This window comes from Chiloscyllium plagiosum, unplaced genomic scaffold (assembly GCF_037043375.1).
Source record: "Chiloscyllium plagiosum isolate Xiang-an unplaced genomic scaffold, Cpla_swu_hap1 HiC_scaffold_17, whole genome shotgun sequence".
In the NCBI taxonomy this organism is placed as follows: Eukaryota; Metazoa; Chordata; class Chondrichthyes; order Orectolobiformes; family Hemiscylliidae; genus Chiloscyllium; species Chiloscyllium plagiosum.
In genome coordinates this window covers 63,894,996-63,914,078 of record NW_028270155.1, presented here as the reverse complement: position 1 = coordinate 63,914,078, position 19,083 = coordinate 63,894,996, and the positions used below count along the sequence as shown (strand labels likewise).

Here is a 19,083-nt window from a genome sequence, read left to right as displayed (position 1 = left end):
AAGGTAAATCAGTGTCAGTGCGCTGCAAGATATTCACGTGGGAGATTCGAGGGTTTTAGAATAAATATGTTCCCATAAAGAAAACAGGGGACAATGGCCAAATCTTGAGACCCACTCTCCCCAAGATATCAAGGAGCTTATGGGGATAACATAAGGCAGAAAGGAAAGCTTCTATCCAATACCGAGGGGTGTTGTGGGAGAGCTGCAGTGTCCTTCCTCAGGGCCAGAATGATCTGGGTGCAAGTCCCACCTGCCCCAAAGGTGTGTCACATCACGTCTAACCAGTGTCTGACTGAAGTAAATAATTATGTCTGATGCTGAGAACTCACACTGGAGAAATTTAAGAGGGGTAGGAGAGTGCAAAGAGAAATCAAAGAGAATACAAGGGAAAGCAAACTGAGGGCAAGAAAGGACCTTGGCAAGCACAATCAGGGTGAATGGGGAGATGGGTTATCAATACATTAAAAGGATCATGGAAGAAAAAGGATGACCCATAAAAGAAACCCAGACATAAGGGTGAAAGATATTGGCAAAGTTCTTCAGGAATATTGTCTCAGTCTTAACAAGAGAGCAGCTGATGCAGACATTGTAGTTGAGGAGGATTGTGAAATGTCAGATGTGATAAACCCAGAGAGAGAGAAGTTTGAATGGAATGGGCTGGTCAGCTGGTCAGAAAAGTTCCAAATGGAATTTAACCCAGACCAGTGTGGGACAGTGTGTTTGGTGAGGTCAAGCAAGGGAAAGGAACAGACAACAAATGGGAGAATATTGAGCTACAGAGATGCTGAGAGATCTTGGAGTGGATGACCACAGACCCCTAAAGGGAGCAAGGCAGGTCAACAAGGTGATTAAATAAGTACATGGAAACCTTCTCTTTATTAGTTCAGCCACAGCAGGAATAATGTGCACAGTTCTGCCCACTTCACAGAAAGGATGATTTTATGAGAAAGGGCACAGAGAAGAGTGAAGGATATTGCCAGGACTGGAAAATACAGCAATGAGGAGGGACTGGATTGTCGAGACTTGTTCTCCTTTGAAGACAAATATTAAGATGAGGTTTGACGAAGATGTTCAAAATGAAGGAACTTGGGTACAGTTGATAGAAAGGGCCTATTTAGCAGAAATCAGTGACAAGAGGGCAGAGACTGAAAGTGATTGGGACAATGATCTATGGGGAGATGAGGAAAAGTGTTTTAATCCAGTGGGTAGGAGTCTGGAAGTCATTGTCTGAAAGGAGAGCAGAAGCAATGATCCGTAACTAATTTCTAATGCATTTCGATATGCATCTCATCCTTAACCTGCAGGGCAATGGACCAAATGCTGTCAAGTGGGATTACGATGGGTGGCTTGTTTCTTTGGCCTTGCAGACACGACGGAGAAGGACATGGAAGCTTGGGAACTTGGGGATATAAATTTGTAGAATTTCTCTGCATTCCATTCCTGATTTCACTCGAAGTATCCTCCCACTGCCCTTATGCTTCCCGAGGGATTCACGCAATCCCCCGGTCTATACCTGACATATTCCTCCTTTTTCCTGAGCAGTGCCTCAATTTTTATATTCATCCAGTATTTCCTGTACCCACCAGCCTTACACAATGCACTAACAGGAACATCCTGTCTCTGAACATCTGTTCCCTCATGTTTGAAGGCTTCCCCAGCTCCAACCATCCCTTTCCCTGTGAAGAACCTTTGCCCAATCAACCTTTGACAGTTCCTCCCTCACACCATCAAAATTGGCCTCACTCCAATATTGAACTTTAATTTTTGGATCAGGTCTGTCCTTTTCTAAACTATTTTAAAACTAATAAAATTATGATCCAATAAAAAAAACAAAAGAAATCCTGATGCTGGAAAACAGAAACAAAAACAGAAAATGCTGGAAAACGTCAACAGGTCTGGGAGCATCTGTGGAGAGAAATCAGAATTGATGTTTCGGGTCCAGTGGCCATTCTTCAGAACTGATGGTAGCTGGGAGAAAGTTGGCTTTTATAGAGAAGATGGGGTTGGGGATGGGTTGAGGAGTAAGTGACAGGTGAAGAAACAGCCTAAAGTGAGAGGTGGACAGTCAGACAGACAAAGGTGTGTTAATGGTCAGCTTAGGAAACCCAACCCCAACCCAACCCCCACACACTAGGCCTTGTTATTACATGGTCTGCTATTACACACAGCCAGTTGTTAGCCATGAATTGTCCCCATTGGCTGCTATTCATTCTCATAGGCTGGCTGTCTGGATTTGAACACTATATTTATAATGCCTGTGTACATCTTTCTAATTGACAGCTGAGGTGGTTCTTGGGTTATGTCTTTCTATTCTCGTGTGACCTTCCCGTACCTTCTGCAGATGCTCTGCCTGCTTTGGGTTGGGGATGTTGATTCTGGGTCTGACTAGTAAGACCAGCTTCCAGAACGTTATCATGTCTGATAGACAGGTCCTGCCGTTTTACTGGCTGTGCTCACTGTATCCTATCAGGCCGTCACTGACACAGCAACAGTAGCTCCTTGTCCTTGCTGTCTAATCTCTCATCTGACTCAGTTGTGAGGGTGTTATATTCAGGAGGTGATGGATCCTTACAGCCAGAACTTGTATCTCATCTTTCTCCTGTGGCAGCAATCAAGATGGGGAGTCTGTCAGCACCATTTCTCTTGCTGGCTTGTATTTCTAAGTGGAGTCATAACTCTGAAACCTCAAGAATAACCTCTGTCTTGTTGACATTTTATGAAGATGATTCTTGTCGGTCTGCTCCTGTGGATGGTGATCAATGTCCAGGATGAACTTTCTCCCAGAGAAATATGTATGAACTTCTCATATCCCTACACGACTGCCAAAAGTGCTTTTTCTATGTGGTATATCGGGTTTCAGCTGAGGGTAGAGCCCGGGATACAAATGTTATTGGCTTTCCTTCTTGTTTCAGGGCTGTCCCAGCACCCTTTGGAGAAACAGCTCCTTAGAGAGTGACAGAAGGTTTCTGTTGTAGTATGATAGGCTTATCCTACTTGAGATTCAATAAGAGTGTACCAGAAGGATCTAACATTTATCCAGAAGCCAGATTTCCAGCAGGTATTCCCTGGACTGGGGGATCACTCTCTGGTCCCGAGGACAGCAGTGAAAGAGAAATGGGGAAAGGACACAGCTGAGACTTTCCACTGAACTCTGGACATGAATCTGTGTTCTTCAAAGTTCCCAGAAACATCCTTGAACGTTGACAGTGGGGCTCAGTTGGCTGGAGAGCTGGTTTACAGTGCAGAGTGATGCCAACAGTGAGGGTTCAATTCCTGCATGAATTGAGGTTCCCATAAAGGGCTCTTCTTCTCAACCTCTCCCTCCCCCTGTGCAGGGTGACCCTCAGGTTAAACCAGGACCAGATGACTCTCTCCAATGGTCCACTCAGCCTGTGGTGACATTACCTTGAACTCATTGAATATTCACATCCTCTCCCAAATCCTTGCTAATTTTAGTTGGAGGAGAACCATGACAAATACCTCCCTAGTTTCTAATAGGTACAAACATCCACAGGGCTCCCTGCCTTTGAAATGTTCGAGCTAAGTGTTAATTTCCAGTTCCTTCTCCATTATTTACTTTGGATCCATTAGTCCAACACAAGGGCAGGTTGCAATCTGAATCTGACACATTCGAGTCTGAGTCCCAGTCAAGGGAGGAGCAGCTGAGTCACTTTCCCACTGCCCACCTCACAGTATTTAATCTTCTCATGGATGGGACACAAACAACTCAGAACAGTCAGACTTTGTGTTTCTGATGGAGGTGGAGGATGGGCACAGGTATCTCACCCCATCCAATGTAAGTAATGGATGTTGGTCATTACATTATTTCCCTCGATCCTTGGCCTCCTCCTTCCTCATCTTCAGGATTATTTCCAGTCCATCCCTGACCCTGCTCAGTGAATTGGAGTGAGTTTACACAGCTGTATTTCCTCATCTGTGTCCTCTTCTCCCCAACAATCGATTTCTCCACCCACTCCAAATTACTGCCTTCCCTCCTCCCTCAAAGTATCCTGTGATAAACTTTGGGATGTTTCATTGCTAAAGGTGCTATCTAAATACATGTTGTTGTTGTAGTGTTGCCAGCTCCCCATGCTGTTGTCCATGCACTGTACCAGGTTGTACATTCTCTTGTTGCTGTTCCTGTTGTCAGCAGCAGCAAAGCATCCGATCTCTGCCTTGGACAGTACGCAATATGGAGCAAACAGATGGAAAACAACTTGTCTCATTGATTGTAGCTCAGGGTGACCACTCTCTCAGTCAGAGTCACAGTTTGTGCCCTGGGAATTAAAGATTATCAGATGGCTGTTTGTTGAAATATTCTTTTCATGAAGATTTATATCCACATTGTTTTTGGGTAAACTGCTCATTATTTCTGTGTCCAATGCTCTCCTCCTCCACACAGGACATTCACTGACTGGAATCTCCTCTGAGACTGCCCCAACATTGAAGCTTGGCCCAAGTGTAACTGACTGCATGAGTTCCCTCAGTGATCGATAACATCAGAAGATGGTGCTGCCTTTGACATATTTGGATTCACCTCTTACTTGGCTCAACATTCCCTTATTTTTTATTGAACCATCAATGGATAACATTTCCTGCAGGCCTGTGTCCAGCTCAATGTTAGGGATGGCACGGTGGCTCAGTGGTTAGCACTGCTCCCTCATACCACCAGGGACCCTGGTTTGATTCCAGCCTCAGGTGCCTGTCGGTGTAGTATTTGCCCAATCTCCCCGTACCTGTGTGGGTTTCCTCATACAATCCAAAGGAATTCAGGTTGGGTGAGTTGGCCATGCTAAATTCCCCACAGTGTTCAGGGATGTGTTAGTTTGAGGTAAATGGAGTGGAATGGATTTGAGTAGGATACTGTTTGGAGGCCAGTGTGGACCTGTTGGGCTGAAGGGCCGATTTCCACACAGAAGGGATTCTATGAACGTCAATGCCACATTTTCCATATTTCCATGTTTACGAGACTGGTGCACACAGAGCTCAGCTCCGATTGTTCCAGGAAATCAATAACGCTGGTTATCAATGCAAAAGTACCTGCACAGGCAAATTTCTAGCACATATAGAATTCCCACATTGTGTGTCAGTTTCTCAATGTCCAGGACCCGCAGGCCACAGGTAAGGAGCTGGTATTACTTTATTTATGCTTTTAATCGGAATATGTTTACTATTTAAGTCCAGGTTGACAAAGTCGAATGTGAAATGTAAACCTGCTTGTTTTAATATATTGTCATTAACCGAGTCTTCCTGAATGATAATACATGTTGTGTGAGGAATGCTCAGGGCAATTGTATATTTTTCTGTTTTTGGCAAATTTCTGAACATAAATGTATTGATACAATCGAGGTTTTATAATGGAAGGCGGAGAACATTCTGTGTGAAGTATTTTGTGACCCTCTGTCTGTGCACTGTTTCATGGATAGTTGCACAAACTGTTCCTGAATTTCCTGGTCTGTTATTGTCCCTCACGGTTCCTTCCAACACTGACCCTGCCAGGGTTAGTGGGACCTACAGGAGGGTATCACATTGGTGAGGGTGGGATTGGTGCACAACTTTGGGTGTAACTCTGGAACCTGCCGTCCCTGTGTTTTCAGAAGCTCCTACACTGCCCTGTGTAAGATTTGGAATGAGGACTGTATGAACACAGTAATACTCCTTCTACTCTCTGTGGATGTCGATATGACTCACTCACACAGTCATCCAGTCTGTACAAAGGCTGGGTCTTGGTTCCAGATCAGGATGACTTTCTGAAGAACAGAAATTCCTATCCACTGTCCATCATAAGTTCTGAGTCACTGTGTGTACTTCCCAAGACAGTGAGAAAGCAGTATCATTGGAATTAGAATTGCAGGGTCACAGTTTTGTTTAGTGGACGGCTGACTAGACTGATATTTGTGTCTCACAATGATGAGGGTCCTGAGTACACCCCAATGTGAGTGATTTAGGGCAGAGGGCAATGGATGCTTCTTCCACAGATCTAGAGGCTGTGGTGTGAACATGAAGTGAATGCAGTCTAACTGTCCGTGTTGCTGAGGTCTCACATGGATTCACCATTACATTTTGACCTCTCCATTGAATACTATGTTGTCAGAGGGATCTATCTGGCCCACTGCCCAAATTCAGACAAACATCAGTCAGGCCATTTTTCTCTTGACCATGCAGTGCTGCTCATGGAGCTGCTGGTTTTACACACTGTACTTTAACCCCAGTATCCCCAAGAAGATGTTGGTGGAAGGGGAACATGTCAATAATTCTGGTGTCATCTGTGAGGTGGTCAGTGCAATTTTAACATGGAATGTGTGTGTAAAGCCCACCCTCCATATTAGACAATTAGCTCCTGGCTGTCTGGGCTTGGAATGAACACATTTCACAGATTTTGTTTTCATTTTGTTGCTTATGCAGATTATTCCTGATGTTTATCATTTGTTGAATCAACAAGTTATTTCCATGACCTACTTAGCCTATTTGATGAGTATTTTAATTGAGGTGTGGTAGAGACAGGGGCTGTAGAATTCCACTCCAGCCCATTCCTGTCAGGGCAGATGTGTGGACATGTTCTGGGTGAGCTGGAAATATACAGCAGATTCTGACATGAAAACAGCCTCTTTGGCTGATTTGGTGCATGTCCTGCCAACGTGGAGACCATGGGTCCAGTCAATGCCCTCTCCTCATCACTCCGAGCTGGTGGACAAGGAGACAACACCCAACAAGGTCATTTAAACAGACAGCCATCCAATGGCCACTCAGCACTCAGGTGCTTTGACTGAGTTTTGTTGTTGCAAAGTTTGTGGATGCCCTGTAGTAACCTTTAAATGTGAAGGTCTCGCTGAGCGATGGGTGATCCAAACACTTTACCGGCCCCCTGTTGATTGTGCAGTCTGATTCAGGGCTGGGCTGCTCACTGACATTATTGAAGTGAGGAGACACTGTGTAGTTTGCATGCTGCCTGTCTCAATCAGAACAAATGTAGACTCATCATAAATTGTAATTCCTGTTTTCTAAAATGGAAGTTTCCTCACTGGAAGTTTTCATCCACAGTCAGTTATTTAGTTGAAGCCGTACTCGGTGTTCATCCTGACAGATTCGTACCTGAGGGACATTAACAATATCTCCCTGGAAATACCATTTCCAATTGAGCAGTTTGTGTTTCTCTTGCCTTACCATGTTTCAAATATTATTAATATATTCCTTTTGAACATTGTTTAACGAATGAATGTGTTGGCTTTTGTTGACAAGATGCAACTCAGAAATCCAAGGAAGATTTGACTAGTGTAGTATAAAACCCTCGCTTTAAACTTTTAAACAGTTACATTCTTATGTCTGACCATTCTGTGCTGTATTGAGTAATTATTTTCATATTGTTCAGACCATTGAAATTGGTTTGTTCAGTATCATTCTGAAACCCCTTACTAAATGCTCCATCCCAGTTCAGTTCTTCCATTACACACCTTTTTATCTATTGTTCATTCCTTTACAGAATGCTTGTGATGTCGACAGCATTGACATTAGTGGCATTAACAGTAACTGGTGTCACAATGAGGCAGCTGGTCTTGCTGGGTTAAACTTTCACTAATATACCATCCCCACTCCTTAACTAAAAACCCTCAGCATTAACCCCAACTCCCAAACCCCAGCCCAAAACCCAATTCACATCAGTCATCCTGATTTCCAACTTGAACACCTAATCTGAACTAATAACCTCTGACCCTATTCCCAATTTTACAATTGACCCACTTACTCCAAACCTTCCCCCAAACCTATAAACCATATGTTGCCAGTAGCAGGTATGTCGGTTATGGTCTGGATAATCATGTGTGTTTTAAATTGATTATTCATCTATTTGCCCAGTAATTGTGGCTGGTCTGATTCCTGCCCTAAATATTCTGCAGTGGTGTAATTTGATTCTCTCTTTTCCATAACGTATGGTCCTGAAAGATTAAAAACATGAGGAGAATGAAGATTAGGGTTGTACGATGGCTGCAACATTATTGTGACTCCTTCCCTGCTCATCCAGAACCACCTGGGGAGGGGAAGGAGAGTATTTAAAACAGGGAATGATGGGTGGTATTGGGCAGGGGGATTAGCTTCACATCACCCAAACAAAGAGATGGTGGGCGGAGGGAGAGTGTCATTTGGGTGAATGCTGGAACAAATGTCACATTAACTCCCTGGATCACAAGCTTTTCCACAGTAATACCCAAGCCAGCTCTGGGATTATTTGAAAACCTGAGGGAATTACAACCCAAATCTATATCTGAAGAATTGATGGAACATGACAATCAATTCAAATTGATTAATTCCAAACATTTCTGTTCACTTTTGAGCTCAGACTACCTGTATTTTTATTTCTGGTCTCTGATCTCCTCAGACCATGAACTAACAAGGACAGATGAGCTGCCCTCAGCCTCTATCAGTCCCTGTTTCACTTGGTCACTCACAGCTGAGTCCCAGCAGCCTGACAACTCCATCTGAGGATTTCTCTCCATCAAAATCTCAATAATTTCCCCCAAAATTCACCGATCACGGTGATTTCAAATGGGAGCTACATCCTGTCAATTGGTGTCACTGGGTGTTGGGACAATGACAGGTCATCATTTAACTCCATGTAATTTTGCATGTTTTGGATGTAACCATCATTTGTGTGATCCTCACCCTGTGCTCTCATATTCACAATGTTGATTTTCCAGAGGAGGAACCCAGTGGAAGATGCCTCTCAAAACCAGCTCCTTTCACAGACTGATCAACTGTCACTGCCTTCTGTTATGTTTCTTCAGCTTTCACATTGGGAAAGGTAATTCATTTCTCAGCACTTCCTTTGTTTCACTTCTTTGAAATTCCCCAGTTTATTTTCAATGCTGTATGAGGCTGGTGATCCAATGCGATGGATTGTGCATGTACCTCAGTATGAACATTGGTCAGAGCTTTACTGTACAAACACGGTTAATAGAAGGTAAAGTAATAAATTAAGACAATTGCAGTGATAAAGGAATTAGCTGAATGTGGCAGTACGTAATGGTAATGACAAAGATGGGCAATCAACCTTTCACCTCTAACATCAGTTTGTTATACCTGAGACCTTTCAGAGAGTAACACGGTTGACAAAAAGGAAAAACATGAATCTAAAATGGCTGCAGGGGCCACCTGCCCAAAGGTTGGCAAGATTCATGAAACCCATTCGTATGAAACAATCAATCTATTGTGAAATTACCATTTTATTTGAAGAAATGTAACGAGCAACCATTCAGAGATTTTTACTCCCCATTTAGTACAGTTGTGAGTGTTGCTTTAATATTTTGGGAGATGCAAGAGTTACCAATCAATCAGACTGGTTGAAAAAAACAAAGGATCGCGACTCTAGAATACACACTGAACTGTATTTCAACAGCTGCTTTTCAGCATCAGGACTGAGAGAATGAAAAGTGAATTTGTGTAGCAAGAGCTGGAATTCTCTCTCCCCCTTTCTGTTTCTAACATTATCTCAGAAACAGCACCCAGTGAAAAAGTAAATTCGAGAAACAACTGTTCACCAAGAATTCAAAGATCTACAGATTCTGTTACTGTTGAGGATAAAAGTCACTAAACTCTGATTTCAGGTTAAGAGTTAACATCACAAGGTGTCTAAAGGCTCCTCAACTGCATGAATATTATTTCTGTCTATTTGAACTTTCTACCTCTGTGTATGTGTGTGTTAATTTTAATGATTGGTTCGAGAATTAAGTGAGTCATAAAAGTCCTCTTTTCATTCAAGAAAATCTTGATAATGGACTCCTTCATTTTGTAGTGATTGTTAATTTTGTTTTGATTGAAAGACCATGACTGTTTGCTGAACAAAATAGATAAATGTTTTGGCAGCTGAGTAATAGGAGTGAAAAAACAGGGAGTTGATTCCCTTCACACACCTGGTTATAACAACTTCAAAAGCAGAATAAAAAATTGGAAAAATACATTTATCCTCCTGAATCCTGAACCTTCCTCCAGCCAAAGTCCAATAAGCTCTCCAGCAGCGAAGTCATTCAGTTTGGTGAAAGGCCTCCTCAGTGAGCAGGATGTGACATGAGATTCTGTTCCTGACCTTCTTCCTTGCTGACAGGCTCAGGCTGAGGAAGGGAACAGACACGTCAGGAGGAGGGAATATTGTGAACTCTCTGAACATGCGATCCCCTTTCAGTGCAAAATCTCAGGCAAGCTCATTTCATCAAAGTTACAGATTAAACTCACAGTTTCACTTTGCTGTTTGGTAATATCTATTGCCTTTACATTTCCTGATCCCTTTTCCAGGGTTCTGTTTTGGAAGAGCTATAACTTCCTCCATCTCAGTGTTGGCAAGATCAAAGCCTTTGACTGTGGCTTCATTTTATCACACAACTTGATAAGTTGATGGAGGATTGAGGAAACAGGTCAAACAGTTATATATTTTCATGCGTATACAAGGACAGCGAGTCAGATCATGAAATGTAAAATCAACTTTCCTGGGTTACAGCCAACTCCCAGCTTTATACAACATATTACAACATTATTTATGACACAGACACTGTGTGTTCTTCACCCAAGGATGGATGAATGTTGCTGATAATATGGCTCCTGTGTTTCAAGCTGCCTGTGTACATCCGTGATTCCTGTTTGCTTGGGATGATTAAAATTTAATCCCTAACTAACTGAAATTTATTCAACCCCTTCACCTGATCACACATATTTATTAACCTGCTCCTCAATTCGCCCTGTCTCCGTGACAACAGGAGGGAAAAGAAATTGTTCCCCAACTCAGTGTCCCATTTACCTCTGATTTGAGGTTCTGAACCCACATTCTCCCTATCACAAAGACTCCCTGTGTACACATCTGTAATGTCCTCATTTCTGCTCTGACCTCATATCATTTGTAGCTGATCCTCGTTCTCATCTCTTTGACAACTCCATCCTCCTGAATCTCCTCGTCTGCCTCCCCCCTGAGACCTTGTGTTAACCTGCGTTCACCCTGTTGGTGTCTGTTTGAATTTTATATGGCTGGAGGAGACCCCTGTTATGATCGCAGCTGATGTTATTACTGGATAAGTCAGAGCTCAAACTCAAATCCAGCTTGATAGATCACATCACGTGAAGGGGATCGAATTGGCTGAAGATTGGCATCTGTAATGGTGGGCACACCTGGAGGAGGCCAAGATAGATCATCCACTTGGCAGTTCTGGCTGAAGGTTGCTGTGAATGCTTCAGACGTATGTTTTGAGCTGATGTGCTGGCCTCTTCCATCATTGAGGTTGGGGAGGTTTGTGGAGGCTCCTCTTCCTCCAGTGAGTTAATGGTCCACCATTATTCATGACTGGGTGTGGCTGGACTGCTGAGCTTCAATCAGTTCCATTGGCTGTGGGATTGCTCGGCTCTGTCTATCAGTTGCTGCTTATGTTATTTGGTATGTAAGTAGTCCTGTATTGTAGCTTCACCAGGTTGACACCTCACCTTCAAGTATGCCTGGTGCTGCTCTTGGCATGACCTCCTGCACTCTCCATTGAACCCAGGTTGATCCCCTGGCTTGATGGTACTGGTTGAGTGGGGGATATGCCGGGCCGTCACTTTGCGGATTGTACTGCAGTGCAATTCTGCTGCTCTTGATGACCCTCAGTGCCTCAAGGATGCTCAGTCTTGAGTTGCTAGATCGGTTCGAACTCTGTCCCAATTAGCACAGTGATAGTGCCACACACACACGGGAGGTAATTCTCAATGTGAAGGCGGGACTTTGTCTCCACAGGGACTGTGTACTGCTCACTCTTCGTGATACTGTCATGGGCAGATGCATCTGTAGCTCCTAATATTGTGCCCTTGCCCCCCTCAGTGCTTCCTCCAAGTGCTGTTTAACATGGAGCAGTCCCAATTCATCAGCCAATGGGTGGATGGTCCATGGTTATTGGCAGGAGGTTTCTTTGCCCAAGTTTAACCTGATGCCATGAGACATCACTGGGAGTTCATAACATTTTAGCCTTTTTATCTGCTCCCCTTTTCGCTATTTGCTGAGCCCCATTCAAAAGTGGTTTGTTCACTCACAAGCATTGGTTAGATTCAAAAAGTGGAGACGTGGATTGGTGGCATCGGTTGTGAGCTTTTGATGATAAACTTCTCTGTAATTAGTTTCAGTGGTCTGGCAAAACATGACTCCATCTTTATATAATCCTGACCAATAAAAATGTTTTAATATTTTAACCTGCGTTTTATGAATACCAATGAGACCTTACAACGGCATCAAAGTTTTGTTTGCGAACCCTCCAGTGAAGGGCCTTGGACCATTTTATTCCTCTAAAGGTGCTATGAAAATAGAAGTTGTTGTTGTTACTGATGATCAATTCCTGATTATGCAATTGGTGTGGAATTTCCCTCAATTTTCCAGCAAAGTCACAGTATTGATTTAAAAAGCTTCTGAGAAAATTTCTCAGGTGTTGATTAATGCTTACCTTGTGATTGTATTTGCAGCGATAGTTGGTGCTGAGTTTACAGTTTGTGGATACCTGAACAGTCACATTAATAAATCTCATCACTACATTGGCCCAGACCCGTGTTCATTGAAAGTGTCTGTAAAGAAAACAGGCTTAGAAATAGAAGCTCATCTCATTGGGAATGGTTCATCTTCCTGGACACAAGATCCTGCAGCACCTACACCTGCAGCTTCATCAGAAATCTGCATCACCTGGAAAGGATCCATTGGCCAACTCTACATAACCCGTGGTGATATTGGAAAGTCGTATCTAACTGCCATGTCCACTGGAGGGAAATGTTGTCAACATTTCACTCTCACCAATAGCAGTTCACACAAGAGTTCACCGTTGCTGAGAGACATTATTTACATAAATCAATCAGACTTCAGTCCAGTTCACATGGAAAATGCTTCTTATTTGGAATTTACTGGATCTGAAGGAGCATGTGGTGAGTAGAATAATAACTGACACATTGTGAATCACAGATATGTGACTCTATGACTCTATTTATCACAGATAAAGAATAAAATAGAAACATAGGCCCAGGCTTTCTCTGTTTCTCCCACAACCACAGGACGAGGAAAGTGTGAGTGGAGGGTGTGTGCTGCTCCCTGTCTTCAGAGATGTCCCCAGTCAATGGGGAGGGGGAGATGGGAGGCCTGGGCTATATTATGAAGCACCAGATGAACACTAAAAATAAAACTTTTGATTCTATAAATAATGATAATTGTACATCGCAACACAATTAATTTCATGGCCTGCTTAATGAAAAGGATCGATGGCTTTAAACCCAGGTTGTGGAATATGCATTTCTTTAAGCTTTAGAGTATATTTCTCACAGGTAAAGTACTCCCAGTATTACAGGAATATTAGTTCCTGTCCAGCTAGATTTGGCAATGTCTGTTCTAACCAGATTCAATTGTAATCTGATAAAACTGAAAGGTTTTTGGTGAAGTTTTTAATTAGATGATTAATAATAATCACAGCAGATGTGAAGATTTCAGCAATTTATCAGGACCCACATAAAAAGTTTAATGTTCCCGATGCTCTATCAGGACCACAAGTGATTTACTTTCCCAATGCCAAGCTTCCTTTCTCCTTTCCTTGTATTGTTCCTGTTTCTGATGCAGTACCTTTCACTCGGGAGAAAGATCTGGCTGGACATCATTGAGTTGCCACGTACATGCAGTTTCCCTCTCCCCAGATACTGCAGGCCTGCTGGGTAGTTCCAGCATTTCCTGTCAGTGATTCACAATTTTAATTGTACTGTTCAGGATAGAATTCGACCCAAAGATGGAGATGTGTGTACAGAGAGTCCTTTTAACATTACACTGCAATTTGCAAACATATACATAATATCTCAAAGTTTGAAATATTTTCCTGATATTGAGATGTTGAGTTTCCCTCTTCTTTCTCACTGTCCCTTTCCTATTAGAATCACCATTCGCTGATTTCATAAATCAGAAAAACAAATTGACTGACCTCACAAGGAAAGGACAATTGAAACTAAATGATGCTCGCTATGCAATGTTACTGGCCAACAGGATCCTGGGGCAATGTGATGGGAACATTTCAGTCGGGTAAGTGCTGACAACTTGAAGTTGAAAAAATGTTTAAAAGTTGATGTGGTGAGGGGACACATTTTAGACGTATTTTATCCAAGGATTAAACAGATCCACTGCCAGGTTTTTGTTCCTTCCTGCTTCAGTAACATGTCTGCGAGGAGTGTTCGTCTAGTTTTAAGGTTTCTGATAAGTGAATAAAATTTGTTGTGTAAAATGCACTGCTGCTTTTTTCAACTTCAATCTTTTGTCTTACCAGTAAAATTCCTGAAATGCTAAAGTGCATTTTGATGTGTGCTTAGTTCAAACATTTTAATTAAAAATGAGCCTGAACAGTGTATTCTGCCATTTCATACAAACTGACACATTTTGTACTGACTGGATGCTGCCAGACTCTCTGGCCTGTGGTGCTTTTTAGTAGCAGAGGGAGAGGCAGGAAGGGACGCCCGCCCCATAGTTAGCATCACACTGAAGCAGTTTGGGAAGGGTGTCCCACAGTCAGCATCGCACTGAAGCAGTCTGGGCCGCTTCTCGGCCTTTTGGCTCGGAATATGTGTAGTCCCTGAGGACCAGAGGAAGAGATTCTGCTCGGGTCCTGCAGGTTCGGCGCGGCAGACGTGTACTGGCTGGGGAGATACCACGGGGGTCGTGTTGCGAGTCATCAGAGCTAATGGAGATCATCGCTGGACCGTGATAGGATGTTGGAGGTTTATTTGGTTATGCTGACCTGCTCTTGGTGGATCTTCATGCTGGCTTCGGCCTAACGCCAATTCAGGTACTCGCAGCCCAGGCCAGGGCATTCGCAACACAGTCAGGGTGTCTGTGAAGAAGGTGGAGGAGTGCACACTGGTCGATCGGACGGTGTTTATTAAGAAGATTTTGCTGGAGTGCTGTGGGTTCGATGCAGCGGTCGTGTACTGCCTGCAGGATTTCCCTGGGGCAAGCTATTTTGACGTGACCTTCAGGAGCATGAAGAATTGCGAGCAGCTCCTGAAGGTCTTCAAGGAGAAGGAAGGGGAACCTCTGTTCTCCATCTTGTCGGTGGTCCCGTTGTGTGTACTTCCTGCGCAGAGGAGTCGGGTTGTTACAATCCATATATACAACCCCCACGTCCCAGCAGCAGAGAAATTAGAAAGTGATGATCACCTTATTGGGATTGTATTATAGACCCCCCAATAGTCAGAGCGAAACTGAGAAATAAACTTGTAAGGAGATCTCAGCTCTCTGTAAGAATAATAGGGTAGTTATGGTCAGGAATTTTAACTTTCCAAACATCGACTGGGACTGCCATAGTGTTAAAGGTTTAGATGGAGAGGAATTTCTTAAGTGTGTACAAGACAATTTTCTGATTCAGTATGTGGATGTACCTACTAGAGAAGGTGCAAAACTTACCTACTCTTGGGAAATAAGGCAGGGCAAGTGACTGAGGTGTCAGTCGGGAGAGCACTTTGGGGCCAGCGACCATAATTCTGTTTGGTTTAAAATAGTGATGGAAAAGGATAGACCAGATCTAAAAGTTGAAGTCCTAAATTGGAGAAAGGCCAATTTTGCCGGTATTAGGCAAAATCTTTCAAAACTGAGTGGAGGCAGGTGTTCGCAAGTAAAGGGACGGCTGGAAATTGGGAAGCCTTTAGAAATGAGATAACAAGAATCCAGAGAAAGTATATTCCTGTCAGGGTGAAAGGGAAGGCTGGCAGGTAAAGGGAATGCTGGATGACTAAAGAAATTGAGGGTTTGGTTAAGAAAAAGAAGGAAGCATAAGTCAGGTATAGACAGGATGGATCGAGTGAATCCTTAGAAGAGTATAAAGGAAGTAGGAGTATACTTAAGAGGGAAATCAGGAGGGCAAAACGGGGACATGAGATAGCTTTGGCAAATAGAATTAGGGAGAATCCAAAGGGTTTTTACAAATATATTAAGGACAAAAGGGTAACTAGGGAGAGAATAGGGCCCCTCAAAGATCAGCAAGGCGGCCATTGTGTGGAGCCACAGAAAATGGGGGAGATATTAAATAATATTTTGCATCAGTATTTACTGTGGAAAAGGATATGGAAGATAAAGACTTTAGGGAAATAGATGGTGACATCTTGCAAAATGTCCAGATTATAGCTGAGGAAGTGCTGGATGTCTTGAATCGGTTAAAACTGGATAAATCCCCAGGACCTGATCAGATGTACCCGAGAACTCTGTGGGAAGCTAGAGAGGTGATTGCTGGGCCTCTTGCTGAGATATTTGTATCATCGATAGTCACAGGTGCCGGAAGACTGGAGGTTGGCAAACGTGGTGCCACTGTTTAAGAAGTTGTGGTTCTGTTCGCCGAGCTGGGAATTTGTGTTGCAGACGTTTCATCCCCTGTCTAGGTGACATCCTCAATGCTTGGGAGCCTCCTGTGAAGCGCTTCTGTGGTGTTTCCTCCGGCATCTATTGTGGTTTGTACCTGCCGCTTCCGGTTGTCAGTTCCAGCTGTCCGCTGTAGTGGCCGGTATATTGGGTCCCGGTTGATGTGCTTATTGATTGAATCTGTGGATGAGTGCCATGCCTCTAGGAATTCACTGGCTGTTCTCTGTTTGGCTTGTCCTATAATAGTAGTGTTGTCCCAGTCGAACTCATGTTGCTTGTCATCTGAGTGTGTGGCTACTAAGGATAGCTGGTCATGTCGTTTCGTGGCTAGTTGGTGTTCATGGATATGGATCATTAGCTGTCTTCCTGTTTGTACTATGTAGTGTTTTGTGCAGTCCTTGCATGGGATTTTGTATATTACGTTGGTTTTGCTCATACTGGATATCGGGTCCTTTGTCCTGGTGAGTTGTTGTCTGAGTGTGGCTGTTGGTTTGTGTGCTGTTATGAGTCCTAGTGGTCGCAGTAGTCTGGCTGTCAGTTCAGAAATGTTCTTGATGTATGGTAGTGTGGCTAGTCCTTTGGGTTGTGGCATGTCCTCGTTCTGTTGTCTTTCCCTTAGGCATCTGTTGATGAAATTGCGGGGGTATCCGTTTTTGGCGAATACATTGTAGAGGTGTTCCTCTTCTTCTTTTTGCAGTTCTGGTGTGCTGCAGTGTGTTGTAGCTCTTTTGAACAGTGTCTTGATGCAACATCTTTTGTGTGTGTTGGGGTGGTTGCTTTCGTAGTTTAGGACTTGGTCTGTGTGTATGGCTTTCCTGTGTACCTTTGTGGTGAATTCTCCGTTCGGTGTTCTCTGTACCATCACGTCTAGGAATGGGAGTTGGTTGTCCTTTTCTTCCTCTCTAGTGAATCGGATTCCTGTGAGTGTGGAGTTGATGATCCGGTGTGTGTTCTCTATTTCTGTGTTTTTAATGATTACAAAGGTGTCAACCACATATCTGACCCAGAGTTTGGGTTGAATTTGCAGTAAGACTGTTTGTTCTAACCTTTGCATTACCGCTTTTGCTATGAGTCCAGAGATGGGTGAGCCCATGGGTGTGCCGTTGGTTTGTTCATATATTTGGTTGTTGAATGTGAAGTGTGTTGTGAGGCACAGGTCCAGTAGTTTGAGTATGCCGTCTTTATTGATAGGTTCCCCGTCTTATTGTCTGTTCTGTATGTCCAGCAGATTGGCTATTGTTTCTCTGGCTAGGGTTTCGTCGATAGAGGTGAACAGTGCCGTTACATCGAATGAGACCATGGTTTCTTCCTTGTCTATGTGTATATTTCTGATGATGTCCAAGAATTCCTGTGTGGATTGTATAAAGTGTCTGGATCCGCTGATCAGGTGTTTCAGTTTTTGCTGTAGTTCTTTAGCCAGTTTGTGTGATGGTGTCCCTGGTAGTGATACTATGGGTTGAGTGGGATGTTTAGTTTGTGCACTTTAGGTTGGCAGAGAATCTGGGGGTGTTGTTGCTTTCAGGTTTCATTCTCTGTAGGTCAACCCTGGTTATCTGTCTGTTTTTTTGTAGGTTCCTCAGTGAGTTGTTTATCCTATTGGTGATAACAACGAGCACCCGAGCTACAAATCTTCTCCCAAACTTTGAACTGTTTAAGAAGGGCGGTAAAGACAAGCCAGAGAACTATAGACCGGTCCAGAGAATAAGAACCTGAAACAATCAATGTTATTGGTTTTACAGACAATCAAAGGGTCTAATTAAAAGCAGAAAGTCATGGGAGTAGATCTCAATGCCGTGGTGTGCTCCTCCTGCTCTGTGGGGAAAGTGGGACCAGAACATGTGCAGGAAGTGGCTCCAGCTGCAGCTACTGAAAGGGAACCTGGGTTTCAGAGCTGGAGCAGAGACTGGGGACACTGTGGAGCATCTGGGAGGCTGAGGGTATTGCGGAGGGAGATGGTCACACCGCAGGCTCAGATGTGAGAAAGTGAATGGATGACCACTGAGCAGAGTCACAGAACGATGCAGCAAGTGCAGGAATCCCCTGTGGCTATCCCCCTGTAAAACACATAGACCCACAATGGATCCTGCTGGGGGTAATGGCCTCTCAGAGGAATGTAATGACCCTAAAATCTGTTGCACCATGGTTGGCTCTGCAGGACTGGAGAGGAAGGATGAACAGCCAATGGTTGTAGAGTACATTGATGTCAACAACATAGGTTACAAAAAGAAATGAGGACGTAAAAGCAGAATGTAGGGAGTTAGGCAGCAAGTTACAAAGGAAACTCACAAAGGTAGTGATCTCAGGATTGATCCCAATACCATTTGCAAGTCAGAGTAGAAATAGCAGGATACATCAGATCAATATGTGGCTGGAGAGATGGTATGAGGGGGAGGGTGTCAGATTACTGGGGCATTGGGGGGAGGTCTGGGGGCGGTGGGATTAGTACAGTCTGGATGGTGTACACTTGTGTGGGACTGGTACTGATGTCGTGCTGGGAGTATTTCCCAGTCTGGTTAGGGAGGATTCAAACTGAAATAGCAGGGGGATGGGAACCTATCCAGGGAGACAGAGTGGGAAGCCAGGACAAAAACAAAAGATACAACAGACAAAAGGGAAAAGGAGGTCGGGGAACATTGCTGGTTAAAGAGCAATTTACGCAATAGTTAGGAAGGATATTGACTCCAATGAAATGGAATCTCTTTGAATGGAGCTTAGAAACA

General features: G+C 43.6%; 1 protein-coding gene across 1 annotated transcript in view; it reads left to right on the top strand.

Annotated features, from left to right (window-relative positions):
• The first annotated feature begins 5,047 nt into the window (after positions 1 to 5,047).
• The window catches only part of LOC148147388 (uncharacterized), a 94,320-nt gene continuing 80,284 nt past the window's right edge, over positions 5,048 to 19,083 (top strand). Inside the window, exons 1-4 of the mRNA XM_087995610.1 lie at positions 5,048 to 5,121; positions 8,691 to 8,794; positions 12,460 to 12,909; positions 13,897 to 14,041. Coding sequence (XP_087851736.1) covers positions 8,710 to 8,794; positions 12,460 to 12,909; positions 13,897 to 14,041 — 680 coding nt within the window. The 5' untranslated portion in view covers positions 5,048 to 5,121; positions 8,691 to 8,709. The remainder of the gene's footprint in view (positions 5,122 to 8,690; positions 8,795 to 12,459; positions 12,910 to 13,896; positions 14,042 to 19,083) is intronic.